The 20,764-nt window shown below is 43.4% G+C and overlaps 1 protein-coding gene and 1 long non-coding RNA gene across 7 annotated transcripts in view; both read left to right on the forward strand.

Moving 5' to 3' along the window:
* The first annotated feature begins 13,995 nt into the window (after positions 1 to 13,995).
* Positions 13,996 to 20,764, forward strand: part of MTMR2 (myotubularin related protein 2) — a 63,666-nt gene continuing 56,897 nt past the window's right edge. For 2 of the 6 annotated variants that reach the window (XR_015772014.1, XM_014250149.2), the window contains exon 1: positions 13,996 to 14,105. Coding sequence is in view for 3 of the 6 variants with exons in the window: in XM_014250149.2 (XP_014105624.2) it covers positions 14,023 to 14,105 (83 nt within the window). In the remaining 3 variants the exon portion in view is untranslated. Of the gene's footprint in view, positions 14,106 to 17,346; positions 17,551 to 18,300; positions 18,372 to 20,764 lie in introns of those variants that run through there. The other 4 variants (XM_088052093.1, XM_005516202.3, XM_088052092.1 and 1 more) reach the window with 3 other exon arrangements.
* LOC148184887 (uncharacterized) lies at positions 14,183 to 16,088 on the forward strand. The gene is made up of 2 exons (XR_015772015.1): positions 14,183 to 14,265; positions 15,666 to 16,088. It is a non-coding gene; the product is annotated as an uncharacterized LOC148184887 (long non-coding RNA).

Below are 20,764 nucleotides of genomic sequence, written 5' to 3' on the forward strand. Positions count from 1 at the left end.
AGTGCTGCTCCCTCCCACGGCAGCATGGAGGTCTGGCAGCTGCAGGGACTGGGATGACATGGACAGGATTCCTCCTGCCACAATAAAAGTTTCAACCATGGTAAAAGCTTACTTCATCATGATTTTTAAATTAGGCATTCTGGGTCCAGAAAATGTCAGGCAAGCTGAAAAAAGCAGGTTGATTAGGACTTAGAAATTTCATCTTTAAAAAACTAAAAACAAAGCCAAACAAAACCGAACCAAAAAAAATCAAACAAACAATAACAACAAAAAACAAAACCTGCAAAAACAAAACTAAACAAACAAAGCAAAACAAATCCAAGCCAAAACCTAAACAAATAAAGGAAACTCAACCTGACTGCAACATTTGGCGAATTGGCATTTTTATTGCAAGGAGCTCCTTTAGAAGAGCTGAAGCTTAAATGATTGTTTTTCCTGTAATGACCCAGCCTCCTGTGTGAGCACCCAGCAAGCGATGGCCTTTGTGGGTGGACACCTGTGGATCTTCATGTTGCTGGTGTGCTGTGTGCCTGGGTACCAAGGCTGGATGAGCTGCTCCAGCACCCCCAGGACAAGCAGTGGCAGAGGGAGCCTGCTCCTCCCAGAGCAGCAGGGATAAAGCCTCACCTGGCTGCACTGCCGTGTGCCTGGTGAGCTACTCACTCTCCCCAGACTTGTCGTGCATTCCTGTACACGGCTTCAGACAACAAAGATGCTCTATCTACATTTTTTTGGAGGACTGCCTGACACGTTTTCACTCTGGCTGACTGGTCTGCCTTGTTTGACAGGACACAGTTGCTCTGTTTTATCCTTCTTGCCCAGGAACATCGGGAAAAACCCTGTGGTGCTGTTAAGTGTTTGGATGAAATGCTGAGTATAGGTACATCCATGCACTCCTCTTGAAGTCAAGAGATCTGATGGCAAAACCTATCCCTCAATATCAATTTGAGATGAAAGGCAAAGCTCCTGGTTGTTGTGAAAGTCAATGAATATCATGTAAGGGCAGGATTTGTCCTTGATACCATTATGTTGGAGTGTCATGGTGAAAATAAAACCAGGGAATGTGTTCAAATGGCCTTTTGTGCTTACCTGACCTCTAAGTACAACAGGGAAGTTCAAATCTAGAGGCCTAAAATTTTTTAAAAAAACATTAAATTAGTTCCTGAAGCAGTCCTAGAGTACCAGCTACTGAGAAATACTTATTAGAAATTATTGTAGTATTGTTTAAGGATCTGATATGGAAAGCTTCTTCTTGTAGATATGACCTATAGGGTTAATTCCATAATCTGATTTCATGAACAAGTGGGCTCACATAACATACAGGTTAATATATGAGTATAATTTGTATATCAATGGAATTTCCACCACTGAAAGACATCTAACTTTTTCAAGAAAAAACACAGGTGGGGACTCAGTAATTTGGCTGCATCTCTTCAAATTTATTTGAGAAGGAGGCTGATGAGTTTTCCCAAAGTGCAGTTTTTAAAAAAAAGAGATTTCAGGGTGTGCATGCTATATTATTTGATTCCTCAAATTTAGCAATGTCTTTAAGGTAAATACTGAAGGATAACTAAGAATACATGCATTGGACAATATAACCCTTTGAGAATCTACACAACAGCTTTGTCAATGAATGTTTATTCCTTTTTTGAGTTCCTTCTTCTCTTAAGGATTGTGCTTTTGTTCCATGTTACTTCAGCAAGACTTCTAGACAGCATAATGTTATTCATAGTATCTTTATGAATAACCTAACTCTACAGCAAATTAAAATTCGTGTAAGAAACCCCATTGTCCTCTCATTGATTGCCTCAGTGTGAACATGTTAGCCTTGGTCTGTTGGATAACCAGGCTCACAGGATGTCTACAGCAGACGTAGGAACCCCATGTGTGTTTCCAAAAGGCTGATCAAAGCTGCAGGGCTGTGTGCCATCCCTATTCACATGTGAGCTGCAAGTTAACTGCATTAGTACAGCTAAAATCAGGATTTCATGCAAAACACTCCCTGAAAGCCAACTTTTCCCTTCATTTAAGTAACAAATCCACTAACTAAAGAGTTTGCCCATAGTTACATGACATCTTTATGTTATTATAGCCGCATTGGTCTTGATTAATTGTGTGGATCTTACTAGAGTAAAGCCATCACAAGATAATCTTATTCATTAACTTTCCCTCCAATGCCAAAGACTTAATCTAGTGGGTTTCACCATATAAACTACTAGCTTCTGACATACAAATACCAATAGACCATCTGTTTATACTGGGGAGTTTAAAACCTTCTCACAGAAAATATCTAGAGTGCTTTAGAAGGTTACAAAGAGAAGCTTTCAACAGATAAAAAGATAGTGCTATTTAAAGAAGTAAATCATTAAAAAAAGGAATTTAAAAAACTCTTCGTGAAGAACATTTCATTAGTTTCTCAACATTGAATATAGTCTTTTTATAAGTGACTCAAGTGCACAAAACAGCACAAAACCTCAGAAATATTCTTTTGTTACATCTGTCTTTTTAACCCTCAGTAGTGGCCTATTTTGGCTTCCCCTTTTGGTTTTCTTTTTAAAAAAAAATAATTTAGAATTGAGTCTTTTTTATACACTTTACTGTGTCTCCAAAGCCTCCTGCTATTAGATCAGTTTTAGCTTTCAGCAAGTGAGAGCATGCAATAAAGAAAAATCTCCCAATGGCCACCAACACGGCGGCACAGTGTAACTCTGCACTTGGATGACAGATTAGCTCCAGAAATGCTACTTTTTATTAAATTATCTAAGCTTTCATTAGAGAATGCTTTCACCAGGCTTTTACAGCCTTTGATAAAAGGCAAGATTTCTGATAAGGAGCCCAAAGCCCAGCTCGCACGCCTACGTTGATCTAAAGGATGATGTCTGGCCCTCAGATTTTAGCTCGTAGAATAGTGCCACCCTGGTAATATGATGTAGACCAGGCAGAAATAAGCAATTCAAATGAACAGAAGACTAGAAAATATATAGACAAGAATGAAGGTTCTTTAGCCTGAAGAGGAGGAGATTTGAGTGGGAATAGGAAAGAGAGTCTTTGAATGGATAGATCACAGCTGCTGGGGAGAAAAGACTGGGTATTTTCCATAATGATCTCTTCAGGCCAAGAAATCATGGCTTCAGGTTAGATGCCAGGTGGAATTTTTTTAACAGGAAGGATAATATGGGGATGGACTGTCTGAGGAGGTTATGGGGTCCTCAGGACCTACTTAGGCAGCTGTCAGAAATGATACTGGTGTGCTTATCTGTCTTCAGCCAGTGGAACAGACTAAATGTCTTCGTGGGTCCACACAGAAAGGCAGCAAAAATATTGAAAACAAGTGAAAAGTTTTCATGTTGCAGAAGAAAAGGGGAAAAAAATTAAATTGTTTTGTGGGGCTTAAGTCAATGAATGCTTACCAATGCATATGAAGAGCAATGCATCCCAGCCCACTTCCCATCCTGCAAGGCAACTATTCAAATCCCACTCTGCTCCTACACCATAAAAAAACAGCAGGAGGCTTGAGAGAGATAGGTTTGTCCCAACTGTCGTGTCTGCTCCTTCAGATGTTTTCCTGGAGAGTGAAGTTAAAGAAATCTTCTATTTCAGCTCCCTTTCCTGAAGAAAAAGATTTTGATCCTGTGCTTGCACTTTTATGTTAAAGTTACCAGATCAGGCTGGCTAATCACAGGAATGATCAGAAGCTCTAAGAGATACCCGAATCCAGCCCGGAGCATGTCTAAGTTGATGTCTTTGTTCGCTTCACAAAACTAAACAGGAGTACCTTGTGAGAGGATTAGGTATCTGCAATTCAATCCAGATGATTGCTTTATTATGGAAAACCATCCCTCTCCATACCACCCAGAAGGACAGCCACCACAGGAGGACGGGCTCCTGTTCCACCCCAGTTGAAGCTGCAGGCTTTAGAAGCAGAGTTAAAAGAAGACGTACAGCTGCTACAGGAGAGGGACTTAACAGCGTGTGAACGCCATGTGCCTGTAAAGGTATTTAAAGGATTAGAGGAGAATTAAATGTTTGTCTGTCTTTGTTGTTCAGCACAGCTTCAAAGCTGGAAGACAGATATTAAAGAAGATATTTCCCGTCTTTAAATACCGGAAGGAGACTCCTAAAACAATAGCAGGGAAACGCAGGCATGACCTAACAGATTTATACACAAAGATGCTGGATGATTCTTATTGGATGGGTGAAGAGCGTGCTATTCTGCAGTATAAAACAGTGATATAAAGTTCACAGTTTCAAATACTGGTGAACAATCCCTATCATGGACAAAAGAGGTGGCTCTGGATTCCTCTCTGGGAAACAGAAGGCAAGCACCCTGGCTGGTGGTTTCAATTCACCCCTCCACACTGGGCTGTGGGCTTACTGGCCGATAGCAGAGAGGTGCTTCCCATGGCCTCTCCTCAAAGCAGTTCTCTTGGGCATCCAGGGGTGTTCACCAGTTTACCTGCTGTTGTTAAATCTGCCTTGCACCAAGAATCAGAGCTCTTAAGTTCCCCGATCAGAAAACTTTCTCTAAAATCTTTTAGGAGTAAGCAAGTTTGAGACAGAAACACTTGGAGGGATTCTCAGGCCAGCAGGTGCTTTCTGGGGGAAAGCTTCAATTAAGGATTCAAGTAAATTCAGTGCCTTAGCTGGCAAGGGGAGGAATGGAGAGTCTTTCTCAGAGAGGTTATGACATTAAATCAGATTTTTACTGAACTGAGAAAATTGCAGCTCCACAAATAGGGCTAAAGGGATCTTAAGATACCTTGGCATGCTCCTGATGCTGAACTATTCCGCATAGCTTAGGCATCTTCGGGGACATTGGCTAGGCTGTGGCTCACAGTCTGCAGCAGTGGCCCTCAGGCACCAGAGCTCTGCCCAGGGCAGCCACTCTGCTCTGCACTGTGGCTGCACTCTGGCTCCAGGCCCTTCTGTCTCCAGCATCATCCTCTCAAAATACCAAGTCCAATGCTTCTGAAATCATCTTTAGAAGGCAGACCGATGGCTGTTTTCTGCATGAGGGAACATTTTTTCCAACTGCATTTCAGAGTTTTATGGATTATTCTTCCTCACTACTCGTTCTTATTTAATTCATTATAGAAAGGGCAGAGCAAAGGCGAAAACCTCACTCATTATATATTTCTCCTCTCCCGTTCCAGCCTATTTCTCTGAAAGATGTCATCACTGAAACAGTTAATTGGGACTAGTAGCAATTTATATCATACTCAGAGAATAAAGGAAAATTCTTTGTAACAGCAAACCTCATTCTGAGCAAACACAGCCCTGACTTCCTAGGCTGCCCATCACCTTAAACAGCTGCATTATTTGTGACTTCACAGGCCCCACAGTGAAGAAAATAACTTTATTCATCTTCACTGTCATCATAGTATAAATCTGAAGTGTATTTGGGTTTGTGTTAGGTTTAATGAGAGTGGGAATGTGCTCCCTAGAACATTATACAAGTATTTTTACAATGTGCACTGAGCTAACAGTTATTCAGGTTATTGAGCAACATGTTCATGCAGCCAAAGGCTTTATATCTTGTCCATGAAGAATGCTGGAACAGAAAGGGACATTTCTCTCCTTCTTTTCCTTTTTAAAAGTGAATTAATATCTCTTACTGGGGACACTGGTCCATCCTACATTAGGATTACTTAACCCTTGCAATGGACTTTTGTGATCCTTTTCTGTGAAGGGATCAGGCCTCCATTTTTAGGAAGCACGTATTCATACTCTGCACAGGGAATGTCCTTGGGGTAAAAAAGTATCTTTGACTTGGAAATTCCTCTCTGCTTTGGTTGAGATATTGAATGTTAAACCTCTGTTATTTCACTTCTCAGTTTCTCTAAGTTGGAAAGCATGTTGGAAACACTCCAGAATGACTGAAGCATTGAGGGAGCTACTGATGACTTGAGAGGCTACCTAGAACAGAGGCTACATGGCGTTAAAAGAATAAAGTAGGTATTTATTAAAAAGGCCTTCAGAGGACGCACCTTGGGCAGTACAAGAGCTCAGCCAAGGTTACACCCAAGATGGACGACAGATCACACTTTTCACACTTTTATAAGTTTTGGTCCATTTACATTTTGGGGTTAGTTGTCCAGTTTCAGCTTCAGGTTGTGAAGTCTCATCCTTCCAGATTACTCTCTTCAAGTTGCCATTGTCTATGCTTTTTGGGCCTGAAGCTGCAACACTGTTCTTGGTTCTCAGGCTGGAAAAGGATTGTTTTGTCTAACTAAACTATGAAGAGAACTTACTAACACTTTATATGAAGTTCAGAGTTATATACTAATGCAGTACAGAATCTGGAAAACATGAAACCTAAAACTTAAGGCATCACTATGAGGCACATGCTGATGGTTCAAGTCAGGGCTCATTCTGAATTCTTGCTGACTTCAGGCACTGCCAACACCACAAAGCACCTCTGCTCTCTGCAGTTGCTTTTGTAGCAGAGTTTGCCAAAGCAAACATGTCCCAGCCAAAGCATCAGCTTCCAAACTGTCTCTGCTCCCCAGTCACCTGAGCTTGTCTGTCAGCATGCTGAGGATGGGCTGAGCCTGTTGGCAGAGCAGCAGCACATAGTGCACAGAGACACAGCTGAGCTGCCAGAGCAGTTGCAGCTGGGAGATGGTGGAGGACTGTGCTTCATGTCATCTTATCACACCACCCTGGGGCCCCCATGACGGACTGAGGGATGCCATCCCTGAGCAGGGGAAAGAAAAGAACAGTTGCCTTAGGTTTTTTTATTCTCCCTCCACAGCAGTGCCAACATATCCAGCACTAAAACTCACTTCTCATCCTTCTCCTTCCTTGTCAGGGCCAAAAATTCCCCAGCTAAGAAATGAGGACTAGCATCTTCCTTCATACATTCGCCACCAGCAGTTTAAGTCCTTCTCAATCTCCCAAACTGCAGGGACCTGAGGCCCTTGTCCTTAAAGGGCAGGAAAGAGGATACTGGATTGTGCTCCTTCTTACCTTTTGAGCCAAACACATGAGACAGCAATCCTTTTCAAACATCCCAGACCCCAACCATACAGATGTGCACGACAGAATGAGGGTATCAAGACCACCAAAGTCTCTCAGTTACTGTACTGAGGGTTCAGAGGTGACTCTCTGTAGGTAATAGTAGGGTAACTTAGTACACTCACATAAGATAACTAATGCTAATTTTGGCCTTCACAAACTTCAGAATTATATTATTATATATAATATATATTATATTATTATATTTCAGCACTGCATCAGAGCCTTGCTATGCAGGGTAAAAGCAGTTGACATCCAAATGCTGAACTATGACCAGAAGTGGCATATTTGGTGTTGTCTGTGAAGCCTGCACTTATGTGCAGGCATAAAACTGGCTCCTAATTGCACAGTTCCTTTATGCTTACTGCCCCAAACCTTCCCTGCATCCAGACAGAGATGGGATGTCCGAGTGAGATCCCTTTAGGTTATACCGGGAAATTTGAGAACCAGGCATTTCCTAACTTTTGGTACATATGGCATTGCATTCTAAATATTTCTTTCATGCACTACTTTGATGAACACAACACAGATTTATGTATTCATCAATCAAACAGGTGGCAGAATAGATAAAAGCTGACTGCTCTCTTCGCTAAAGCCAGCTTCAAGAGGAGAGCAGTGCTGTTCATGCCTAGGAGAACAGTAACATCAACTAGCATTCTCAGCTTATGTCAAAATTAGAGTCTGAGACCACTTGTAGGACTTTGCAGGCTCCTGCAGTTGTGCACTTCCCTGACTAGCCACTCACTACCACCTTCCTGGGAGAAGCACACACTTGCTCCCCTTTCCAGCAGTCTGGTGCTCCTAGAAGTATTGCACAGCATCCTTATACTGGGTGTGCAATGGTCCTGAAGTCAGAGAAACAACTCCCTAGGTAGGTCCACATTGCTAAAATAAAAAGTGGTCAGGGGGATGCCAGCCATGGAGCCAGGTGGAGAAAATTGGCTGCTGCTCACAACAGAACCAGTTCCTTCTGGAACAGTCTTGTCTCATCTCTGCAATATTTAGCCTGGTTCTCAGCTGGATCCATTAAGGCCCTATGATCTGCCTTTTCCAAATTTTAGTTCCATTGGAAATGGCAAAAAGCTTCTTCTCTCATTGTATCCATGGGCTTAATGAGTCTTCAGTAGCTTCCTGAACATTTTCTACAGCTCACACACTGCAGACAGGTAACTTACACAGAGCAGACAATGAAACAGTCTCAAATACTTAATTTTAAATGCACTTACTGTTAAACTCCTCAGCTCTTTCATCACTAGAGCATAACACCTTGTTGCTTTTAAAAGAAACTATGAGCCTTCCACATAAAAGTTTGATCCATCAAGGTAAATAAAAGAGAAACCAAAAGGAATTAATTTCTACTGTGTTTTATATTCTAGAAGCATCCTTCTCATTTTTCATATCATCTGTAGAACTTACCATCAACATTTTATTGTGTTTCATTAAAACACTACCACAAATGTGCATCTTCCTTAACAGAAAAGGAAGTATAAATGCGATAAAATCAAGTATTCTTAACCATTTCCCTAATCGTAGCTATTAAACATAGCAGCTGCAGATTAAAATCTCACTTGGAGAAGTCTCTGTGCACATAGGCAATATAGACAGCACTATTCCAGACAATGTAGACATAAAATTACTTAATTTAAAATGAATGTTTGCTTGAAAATTGGTGTATAAATCAGGACTGAAAAACACAGATTTGAGATCCAAGAGGTACAGAGACTTTTCTCCTCCATGTGAACCCTTTTCCCCATCTCAAAGTCTGCAAGCGCTGGGACTTCAGACACCCTCCTAATGTCTGACAGTACCAAACCAATTCTTGCCCACTCATCCTTCCTTCCTGCCTCATCACCCTACAGCTTCTGGAAATACATTTATTTCCATCAGTAGGGGTTTAACAAGCACCAGAAAATTCAAATTTAACTCCTGTGAGTAATTCTTTCTTACTTCATGTTGTCAAATTGGAGACCATTACACAGATGCCAAGGAGCTGCTGGAGTGCAACAGCCCAAACCTGTAGACAGCCAGACAGCTGCTGTGATTTATTTAGTCCTTCAGGAGAAAAGATGCTTTATTTGAATTGACACAAAACATTGGTCTGTGTGTTCTGCAGCATGTAGTGGAAGTCCTGCCCCTAGAGCCCAAGGCCTGCAGCTCTCCAGGTGCTGACAACCCTCAGGCTCCCTGTCTGCTCAGCACTACAGCCTTGGACTGCACTGGTACCATCGAACATTGGTAGCTGTAAGCAAACACAGGCTATGGAGCACTGCAATAATGCACAGGCCATCGAGAATTAAAAGCATCAGGCAATTAAAAGCCAGGTGAATTGCCTGACTCCAGCGGACTGTGCACACTGAGCACACACTGGGATGGAACCTGATGGAACTCATTAGCCTGTGGCATATTTAATGCCTGACTGTTCTGTGGGCAGCCATGAGCTGGTGGTGGGAGTGAGGACAAGAAAGCAGTACACAGACAGAGCAGAAGGAAGAACAAAATAGTATGCCCATCAAGAGTGCTTCATAAACAGGTAACAAACTATAGTGTACAGGATTAGGTCCAGGCTGAGTCCAGAGCCCCATGTCTGTATCACCTTGCATCAATATGTGCATGACTGAACAAAAAAAAAACAAGCGGCCAAAAAAAGTGTTAAAGAGTCATTGATCATTAGCTTCTGCTTCTGTCAAATGTGGAAGGGGTGCAAGGCACTGTTGGGCTGCCAACATAGCCAGTAAAGAACCACACTGTGGGTGAGCTGAGGTGACCACTCTGATCAGGTTAACCAGAAGTATAGTAACCTTGGAGACACAGTGACAACTTAAGCGTAGCTGAAAGTCCTAAGTCCGTCTCTTTGCTTTGACTAGTTTCCAACTTCAACAGCAAAGGCATTATGCATCAGCAGGACCAAATCTGTGCATTTACCCTAGGACCATTTTGTAACAGATGTTCATGCAACCACAAGCAGCTCTAGCTCCAAATCACAGCCACAGAGAGTTGTTCTTCATCAACCTCTCTGCCTGTGCCAAAGCTCTTGCTGTTTCTGACCTCATACTTTATCAACTGATGGGGCTTGACAAAAGGAACACATGCCACCTCTAGTGTGATTTGATGATCATAGATCACAGTGGGATCTCACCAGTGACAAACCGCCCTTCCCAAGGTACTGAGAATCTTTTATTGGCTGCCCACTGCCCTTAAGCTGTAGATCAAGAAGACAAGAAAATGTAATAAATCTCAGAACCATTTTAGTGAATCAAAGGAGACACAAAGGTGTCTCTGGCTGTGTGGTTTTCAGAACAATTATGGGACTGAGTCATGCTGCGAATTTTTTGGACTCATTGATGGGGACTAGACTAGAGAAGGCACAATGTGTGAAGCTGCCTTTGCCATGAGCTGCCTAAGAGGGCACAGGAATATATGAGTATAGTGGCAAAAACATGGGAAATCCATAGAGCTGCAGCAAAGAGAGCTAGTTTTAGGATGGATAAGATTTTAGTGTTGGGGTTGGAGCAAAAGGGACAGGATGTTCATTTTCATAAGGGATTAGGACTCTGACTCCCTTATTATTAATAGGCCTTTCAACCATGGGATGAGTTGTGTGATGGGAAGAGAGGGAGGGAGGGGAATGTCTGATGAGCTGTACCATGTAAGCACAGGTTATGATAAAGACTGCAGCAGGGGAGCAAGCTTTCTCAGAGTGGATCGTTTGAGTACACGATCCTGCTTCATGGTCTACCCTTTGATCACTGTAGAAGCATGATTCCTTCTCTGCTCCAGGGACATTTAGTCAAGCAGTCACAGACCACAGCCAAACATCCCCATGAGACCCCTGCAAAAGGTTGTGCCAGGATGTCCAGGATGTGTGACTGTCCCTAGCTTTGGTGAGCCCCACGCTTGCAGTGTGAGACACAACAGATCTGTGCTGGGCTGTGCAGCAGCAAAGCTGAGGAGCTAATCCAGGAACGAGAACATCTGGATTCATAACATCTGGCACATTGATATAGCAGATGTATGGACCACACGTACATGCATAGCTAGAAAGTCCTTAATTCAACAGACACACAGTTTAAATACAATGGATACAAACAGCATCTCACTTTCACCCAGAAGGACTGAAGCAAAAGTCCTACTTCCCCACACTTAATCATGTTTTACATGGTACATAAAATTATCCTCTTTTGTGATGTGCTCACAACAGCTTTGACAGACTCTAAACACCTAAGAAAGCCTGGGGCTATGTATTTTTCACTTTGTATATGCTACAACCACATACAGTTTCAGGAAGTATAGGAGGATGTCTGCTTGTATTTTAATTGGAATTAATTGTTTATACATTTGATTCAAGGAAGTTCCTTGTCATTTGCTCTTTCAGATATCACTCAGCTGTGTCAGCCACATGGCACTAAAGATGAACAGAGATAATTTTACTATTTATCCATGATGTTAATTTTACCATTTCCTGTGTTGAAATCACAAAATGACAGAACATTCCCTCATTAAAAAAAAAAACAAAAAAAACCCCAACGTACCCAAATGATGATACTTGTAAGATAATGGTAGGGGATGTGGCAAGCAAAAGTAGGTTAACAGACTGAACTGCACTTATTTTGCATCAGTTATACAACAGTCTTGTGAATTGTCCTTAATTGGTTTTGGTTATGCCAGGCCTTTATTTAATTCTCCATCACTTTTAAGAGCCCTGAGGTAACACATTTCACAGAGAGAATATTCTGACTGACTTTGAAACTGTGGTATTGTTGAGCAGAAAGACTCACTGAGCAGACTGCTAGTTTCTTTCAGCAGCAGGAGAGATGCAGGAGGTGATTAGCTTTGTTCTCATTTACAAAGCACCAGTGGGAATTTCTAAAGGGTTTCACAGGCCCTGGGGGTAAGGCCAAGAACAAAACAGGGCAGTGAAAAGCAAATAGAGTACTTCATCAATAAACTACTTAGAGATGCCACATCAATAGCAAATTAGGAAGAAAGGAAGGAAGTCTAATACTTTCACACAGCAATGGAGGTTTATATATTGTTTTTATTCCTACTTGACTTTTTTTAAACAACTGCACCTCTATCAAACTAAGCTTAGCAGAGGGAATAGAGGTAATACCAACTCACCACAAGGCTATTTGATAAGATTTGAAAGGGAGACATACACTGCTTTGTGCTAGTTCTACAGCGCTGACCTCTCCCAAGGGTTACTACCACCAGGAACTCCATCCCCGAAAAAGCTGGGAAGAGAGCACACCAGTGGGAAAAGGCTACCAGGAACTGCCTGACTGCTTAGCAAAGATGCTGAAGTGCTGCTGCCCCAGCACCCCCTGCCCACATGTTCCCACAGAGGACACCATCTGCTAGCCAGACACAGGTGTGGATGGAAAGCTAAACAGAAGAGGCAAAGAGACAGTATGACACGAGTACCTTGGTTTTTATTAATAAATTGTGCTTCTGAAATGTTCATTGTCCCTAAGCAGAGGGGAGGAAAAAAGATGAACATTTAAAATAATTTTATAGCTGGAACAGAATCAGCACAGGTCTATGGATCTTTCAATTGCAATGATGTCAAGGCATTTTGTTTGTATTTTAACGCTGCAATAAACCACTAGAAATTAGCTTATTTTTTAAACAAGGATCTCACTTTTAACCATAAACCAGTTTTAATTTTAGGGAAGCCTCCATGAATTTGATTTTCTAGGCTGAAACTCTCTCTTCCCCAAAACTCATCTGCCAATTTGCTCAGAAGATAAAATGAAAAATACAAAAATAAACCCTGCTTCAACAAAGCTGCATTTTCAAGTTTAGCTTCAAACCAGCTTCAAAACCAACCCACATCAACCTTGCTCAACAGCAGCTGATAGAGACTAAAGGAAAGAGTAACAGAGGCAGTTTCACAGCTGGATCATGCAGTATCAGGTGGGGATGCTGCGAACCTGCTTCAGCATCCTGCATGACTTCTGATGACAGGACAAAATGGGAAACAACAAAGAGAAAAACATCAACTAATTTATTCCTTGGAGCATGAAGAGGGATGATGTTTCAGTAACCACTCCACGACCACAGAGTATACAACTGCTTAGAAGATACAGGGTTTATCCAGTTTAAAGGTAGTATTTAAAACAGGAAGGTCCATCTGAATGGATGCTCTTAACATCAGATGCTCTTTACCAACAACCAGGCCTTTCTCAAAGGCCAGCAGCCTCCTAACATATCCCCAGTGGTTCTTTGTTTTCGCCTCCTGAGATTCTTGTCAAAACAGCTAAACGTTTGAGAGACATCTGCATCCTTGATATAGGAAGGTTAAGATGCAGTCCCTCAGTCCTTGTAAGCAATGCCAAGAGCACGTCCCCCCTCCTCGATTGCTTCAAGGACCTGGACGTATCACGGCTCTTCCTGCAGAACACCTGATACCGAACTGCGCCTGCAAATCCTTCCGGACACAGACGGCCATAGATGCATTCGAGCTTTCCGTCGGGTACCCTCACAGAGGATCCCTGCGGCCTTGACTCGTGCGATTGTGACCGGCCACCTTCCAGAGCCCCTGTTCCACCCAGCTCAGCGATGGACTCAGTGAGGATTCTCGAGCAGATAGGGGCAAGTTACAAATGTGAGGGGCACGACTGTTTTAGCTGTGGGTACACAACCTAGTTGGAAAGCCTAACGCAGGTGAGCCGACTTCAACAGGGATGCTTGAGAGAGACCATTTCTTTGCTCTTAGGAACGCCCGCCGTGCTCCGGGGATGGAACCCGGGAGCTGCCACCTTCCCTTGCTTCTCAAGAGGAAAGTAAGGGAGATGGCGGCCCACTCCGCACGCCCACGATCCGAGCCCCGCGCCCACCTGAGGGCTGGCCCTGAGGGCGGCAGCGGCGGCTCGCCCCCCTCGGCGCCCCGCCTCTGCCCGCCCCCCGCGCGGCACGCCGGGCCAGCATGGCCGCTTCCCGCCCCGCCGGGCGCCGGCCGCGGGGCTGAGGGACGTGGGGCCAGCGCCCGCCGCGGGGCCGCCCGGCATGGAGGGCAGCTCCAGCTGCGAGAGCCTCGGCGCCGGGCGGGCGGCGGCGGCGCGGCCGCCCAGCGGCGATTCCCTGTCCAGGTACCGCCCGCCGCAGAGCCATCGCCCCCGCCCGCGGGGCTCGGCTGCCGGGGACCACCGCGGGGCGTGGGGGCAGAGGGAGGGAGCGGGGAGGGGCCGCCAGGGAAAAGGAAACGGAAGGGATGGAGCTGGTGCTGTTTGCTCCCTCCGTGGACAGCAGGTTCCTGCGTTTCCCTGGGGTCGGCTCTCTCCTGCTGGGGTGTCCCTGCGCTGGGGGTGGCTGTGGGGTGACGGAGCAGGAAGGCAGGCGTGGGCTCCGCTCGGCTGCGGCCCTCTCTTTCAGGCCTTTAAGCAGAGCAGGCGATGTTATCTCCGCCAGGCTCCCGGTAAATCCCTGCACAGGCAGGTGCCCTTGGTAGCTGCGTGGAGGGATTTGGGAGATGGGCAGCACAGGGAAGCGTTGCTGGAAGGGCAGGCGCGGCACCCACTTGGCAGCTGCCTTTCAGCACGCTGCCGTGCCCACGCCAGGCCTTGTGCTCCTCGTTTCCTGTGGCGTGTTGAGCGTTTGTGGTTTTGCCACCATGTTTTTTTTCTGAGAGCTTGACTTTGTGGTCTGAATGATTTGTAATGCCACGTGGGTACATTCAAGGTCCATGGAAGCGAAAGGAGACTTTTGTGTTCTTCCCACCCTCCATGAGCTGCCAGTGATATATGAATGTTGTGACTAAAAGCACATCCTGCTTTGGGCCTTGTGTTTGGTGGAGAAGGTTGCAAGTAGGGTAGCCAGGGCAGGTACTGGGAGGGCTTGTGGTATGGGAAGCCCTGGTGTTGTGGTAGAGCCCGGGAGCAGGATATCCTGATGGCTGCTGAAGGTTGTCCTGTCTCGGTCTGGCTGCTCCTGCCATGCCCAGTTTGTAGGATCACAGGATAACTCAGGCTGAGGAGATCTCAGCATCCCTAAGTCCAGCGTCCCGCTCGTACCAGAGACAGCTTTAAGATCAGATCAGGCTGCTTCTGGCTTTTACCCAGTTTGGTCTTGAAAACCTACAGAGGTGAAGTGCACACAGACTCTCTGAACAGCCCTTTTGCATCTCCTGTGTATCTTCCATTGGCACTGGGAGCACAGGGGCTGCTTCTTTGGTCCCCCAAAGCAGTCTCTCCCCAGTCTGTCCACAAAGGCAGGGTGCTCCAGCCCTGCTATCCCAGTGGTGCTCCTCTAGCTCCATAGTGACTTTCCTGTGCTGTGGGGCTAATACCTGGATGCAGTATTCCAGAAATGCTCTACTGAAAGCCGAGTAGAGGGGGATCCTTCCCTGGATCTCCTGGCTCTGCCTCTTCTTAGAGCCCAAGATGCTGGTGGCCACTTTGTTGCCAGCATCTCAGAACTCCCATGCTTGGCTATTACCCAGCTGCTCCTCAGACAGGCAGTGCCCAGGTTTCTTCATTCTTGAGTCCTTCATGACTCCTGACCCACATTTCACCCTTCATCAAATTCTTCTGTTCCCTGCTCTCTGTACTGGTTTCCTTGTGCAGTTCTACCAGTGCCCGCCAGATGCCTGCAGGCTTTTTTCCCCCTTACCTAACTGACCCAATATATTCTTCTTTTTATCTCTGCATCAGCTCAGGCAACTTGGACCCATCTGGAGGTCATTCACTCTAAGAGGCCTATGGACACTAAAGAGAGCTTAACTCAGAAGAGCCAGTGGCTACAAGGAAGCTCCTGCTGAGCCTCTCGGCAGCATGCCCTGCACGAATGGAACCGTGGGGAAATTGAGATGATAAATCTGTTCCTGTTGAGCGTGCACAAGGCTGTGTCCTCCAAGCCCTGCAAAGGCCCAGACTCTTAACAGATTTCTTGGGATGTAAAAAAAAGCTTGTTCAAAAGCTTTCAGAATCTCAAGTCTCTGCTTGAAGATCTAGAACCCATAGAAGAAAGCTATCCAGTTGGGGGAGGGATTTAATGTACTCCAAATAAAATATAGGTGTTTTAAATAGATTAATGTTTTTCATCTGTAATTATTAATAAAAACACCCTCATCTTGAGTTGGTATATGCTGTGAAACTTTTTAACTAAAATGGTTCAAGGTCAGGGCAAAATAATAAAAAAATAAAACTAGGGTCTTGCAATGAGAGATGCCTGGTGACCTTCAGAATGTTTATTATCAGCTTCCCTTACCAATCTAGTGATGCGTATGCACAAATAAATAATTGTCTATGAATTAGACAGTAGATTGATTATCATTGGGTTGTTTTTTTTCATTAAAGCTGTATTGCAATTTGATTTTATACATCAGAATAATTCTCTGAAGCTAACTGGACTATTCGTATGCATTGAAATATACTTATTTTAATTTCTGTGATTGTGATCTAACAGCTAGACCAGCTTCAAGTTGTAACCTATGACACATTTTCACCAAACTATTTTGTTTAAAAAGAAGAAGGTAGCTTTGGGGGTGATGTGAGGAACACAATGAATCATGAGGATACTGTCATCAGTTTTGATAATCCATTTTATTTAAAAGGAGCAAAAACCAAAAAATGACTCAAAGGTCACTCATCCCAGAATCACCATTACCTAGCCATGTGAAGCCTTACTGAGTTGTAGTTACTGAATTGTTTTGTGCAAGATCTAGAAGACTTGGAAAGCTGCTAATACAAAATACATAAAGCAGTCCATTCTTTGGATTCTCTCAGCTCCTGGTTAGAAGTGTTATTATTTCTAGAGGTAGTTAAGATCTAGCTCCTCAAGTAGACGTGCTTGATAGAGTTTACTTATACATAAGGCTACACCTTTGAATAAGTGTCCTGAAGAACATTATAGGTTTGTCTTTTAATAAAGCACATGAGATATGGCAGTCAGGGCATTTGACAGTGAAAGTTGCTTTGATATTTTAGTAGATCCTAGTAATGTGCAATACCTCTGGTTCTTGAGGAAGATGTAGGAATAATTAAACAAATGTTACCTACTTTCTGTCCCAACTAGAAAAACATTTGAAAAACTCTGAGACTTGCAGTGTAATTGTTTGTACAGGGTAAAAAATTGCCAGCTCTCTGTGAAAGTGCCGAGTTAGTTTCAGATGAGCAGGTCACAGCTAATTAACTCAGCTGCCTTCATAGTTGTGCTGAAACAGCTGTTCTGCTTTTCAAGTCTCAGCTGTCTCACCCAGTGCTGGCTTTGTGTGGCACAGGACGGGGTTCTGCAGCTCTCTGTGGTTTCTAAAGGTCAGTACTTAGGCTGGACATTCCCCTTCTGTCCTGTTCTCATGGAAGACACATGACCATGAGCCAGCTACTCATAAAGAGCTGTGGTGGTATTTGACTAGCAGCTTGAAAGAAGTGCATCTGCAGTGTCTGTCCACAAACAACCCGTGAGACAGAAGGCGGCGTGAGGTAAAACACTGATTCAAACACTTGATGAGCTACAGTATGGTTTTGTCCAGAAGAGCAAGCTTTTCTCAATGTTATGGACTGCTTTTATATCTCTAGAATGGCCTGAGAATCCTAGGTGAGTGAGTGATAAACACAGTTCAGCTGTGCTGGTTATTCAGACTTCTTCTAAGACCATTCCTAAAATGAATTTGTGGGTGGGTTTGTTGTATTGTTGTTTTTGCAGATTTGAGGTTGCATACGGACCCTCTGACCTCTGGAATTCAAAGGAACAGCCAACAAAATTCTACCATAATCTTTTCCTTTTGTGAAAGGAAAGCCAGATTGAGTTGTGTGTGACTTTAGCAGAACACATGACTTTAGGGAAAAAAGTGGTGGCAAACTTCATATATTTACTTTACATGAGAAGTGATTAGGCATTTTGTTCATGCACTCTGTGTGGTTATGTTCTGTAGTTTCTGAATGAGCATACATCTCTCTGCATTCCTCAGAAAAAGCTTATCACAGTTCAGTCTGAACAATGCTCCAGTAGGATATCTAAGAGGCTTTCTCTTAGGTCTGCTGAAGATAAATTTGTATTGCCTATGCAAAAGCGTGGAGGTGACTGTACTGTAAAAAATCTGCTCTAGGAGATGTCAGTGATATTTCAACATCAGTATAAAATGAGAGAAAGATAAGGCAGTGGGTAGATGTTTCCCACCAGCTTGACTGTAGCAGTTCTCGATGTTACCGCTTTCTTGGTTCCTTGTTATCACCTTTGTTCTGATGTTTATCATCCACAGAGGTCTGCAGACACGGTGGATCCTATGCAGTGCACTTTTACTGAAGCATATGAGAGCAATCATGCTCCTTGTCTTTATGTTTGCAGGGATAAGTCTGAAAACAGAAACTCGGTGTAAATCAGTGCAGCAAGGTTTGTTGAACCAGTAACTCCATGAGGTATGAACACCCCCCTTGTCTCAAATAAGGCCCTGTCAATACCTGGTCTGATTTAAGGCTATGTTGAAGGAATTCTTTCCCCGTGGGTGAGAGTGATGCTGGAAGGAGTTGGGTCTGTGAGCTGTTGGCTGAGGAGGGCTTTAGCTGTAGCACCACATTGCTACCAGATGTATAAGCTTTGCTGATTGAGTTGTTTTGTGATGAGTCATTGAAGTTAGAGTTTGAAAGGGAATATTTTTGCCAGTTCTGGTGTTCAGTGAAATGCGAGTAGCTGTCATTTTCCTCATGGGTTTTGAGAGCGTTTCTTGCATTTAATTTCATGTAAGTGCAAAGCAAGATTTCTCAAGAGTTGTTACCAGTAAAGACAAGTACTTTGCTGGTTGAGTGTTGATAGTGAACTGGTTTTGCATCTCAGGAAGTTGACACTATGTCTACAACCAATTAGCGACTCCAGATGGGCTCATTGTAATTGATTTTAATAAATTAGTGATAATTTCTAACACTTACTTGCAACTGAAGTCCATTCTGAGATGGGGGTGTTTTTTCTGGAGTACTGTGTATTGTGAAGATAAATAGCAGTTCTTTCTGCCTATAGATGTGCAAAATGAGGAGAATCTTTTTAATAGGGTTTGGGACAGGGAATAATGAAAATAACATTTAGTGTAAAAGACTTTAGTCTTTTACAGCAGTGAAGAGAAACCTTTCACTCTAAAGAATTCACAAATTATTTTTACTAGCAATCTTTGCCATGCACACTTCTGCTCCTGCATTAAGCAGAAACCATTTCTACTTGTCTCAGAGTGCAAGATCTTCAGCTTAAAAGTTTTCCTCTGCCAGGTGCATGCACATCTCTTGGTCCCAGTTCTGACCGTTCAGTGAAATGCTTTTTATTGATGAAAAAAATATTTGGGTTTAAGCATATTTTCCATTTGAGAATGTAAAATACAATTGACACTCACCTGTTCATTGTATTGTAATTAAGACTACACTGGTGTTTAAAAGCCTCACAGGAATTTGCAGTATAGTAGTTCTAACTGCTGTACAGATGGTGATGCTTTCTGTGTTGGAGACAGGGGGACCAGCTATTTAATTGTGCCTAAGCCAGGACTACTCTATTTTTTATAATGCCTGGTGAATAATTTTACTAAGCTCTTGGAAGCGCAGTTGAGTACTGAGACTCCTTGCTGAGAGATTGGGCACAGAGTGAGAAAGTCTGAGGATGAGATGAGAAGCTGGAGACATGAGGCCAGATCTGACGACTGGTGAGGAGTGAGGGTAGGCTCAGAACACGACTCTCTTGAGTCCCATCAAGAGCTGCCTTCTCTGAAGAGAGATGGTAATGCTATGTTGACTAGCAGTCTGTTTGCTAGACAGTGCTGAGTTGTACATGTAGTTCCTTAACTGCAAGCTATTTACAGCATGGGTGCAATTACAGAACCTGAATTTTAGGACTGTGGATGACCGGACAATGTCAAATTATGCAATTCCTATCTGTTGCATGATTGTACTCCTCATAGGTTAACACCTGTCTGGAACATATTTTGCTACCTATTTCTGATCTTTTATCATCTCCCTTCCTTTTCTAATTCTCTTACACCTCGTGTGTGCAGGCAAGAACTGCATTTGGAAAGGTCATAATACCTCTTTAATGGCTCAGCAAATCGATTGTCCACATCTTCTTTTTCATTAATCTTTTCCTGATGACCTGCTTTACTGTCACTGGTTTTTCAGTGTTAAGGGCATCAGCAGTGTAAAAAGAGACCTGATCCATACACCAAAGGGCTTTTGTTGAGTCAGGAGTAGGATTCAGTGATCCTTGTGGGTTCCTTTCAGTTCAGGATATTCGATGTTACCAAAAAGCTTAGTCAAGAAAAACAGACAGGCCTTCATTAGGAATGAAGGAAGAGGTCACCTTGATATATGGGTGTTATGTACAAGTGTAGTCGTAATATAGCACATGAAAAAGTTTCTTTATTTGTCCATAGGAAGCCCATTCCAACATGAGGGAAGTGTGACAGGGAGGGAATGAAGTGCTTTGTAGAGATGACTGGGATAACCCAGGGAAGTGAGAATACAGGAGAGACACTGTCACAGTAATTACCCCATCTTCACTTTTAACTGAAATGACATCTGGCTTTTTTATTGCTCCAGTAACTGGGAGCTAATTGAAGAAAAAAATCAGTGAAAGACTGCAACAAATCAGTGGAACTTTTCAAGTATTTGCTTTTCCCTTTCCTACCATCTGCAGTTACTTTTGCCAGAGAATGTTCTCACTGAGTAACTTTCCAGTGATTTCAAGGTAGCTCTTTTTTTTGTTTCTCTCTTGCTTCTCTGCTACGTGAATTCTTTGCCATTGCTTTTTAAACACTGATATATTTGATGAAGAGAAAGTG

The sequence above is a fragment of the Pseudopodoces humilis genome, chromosome 2 (assembly GCF_049639895.1).
Source record: "Pseudopodoces humilis isolate 2021_Gansu_Grassland_sample_001 chromosome 2, ASM4963989v1, whole genome shotgun sequence".
Classification (NCBI taxonomy): Eukaryota; Metazoa; Chordata; class Aves; order Passeriformes; family Paridae; genus Pseudopodoces; species Pseudopodoces humilis.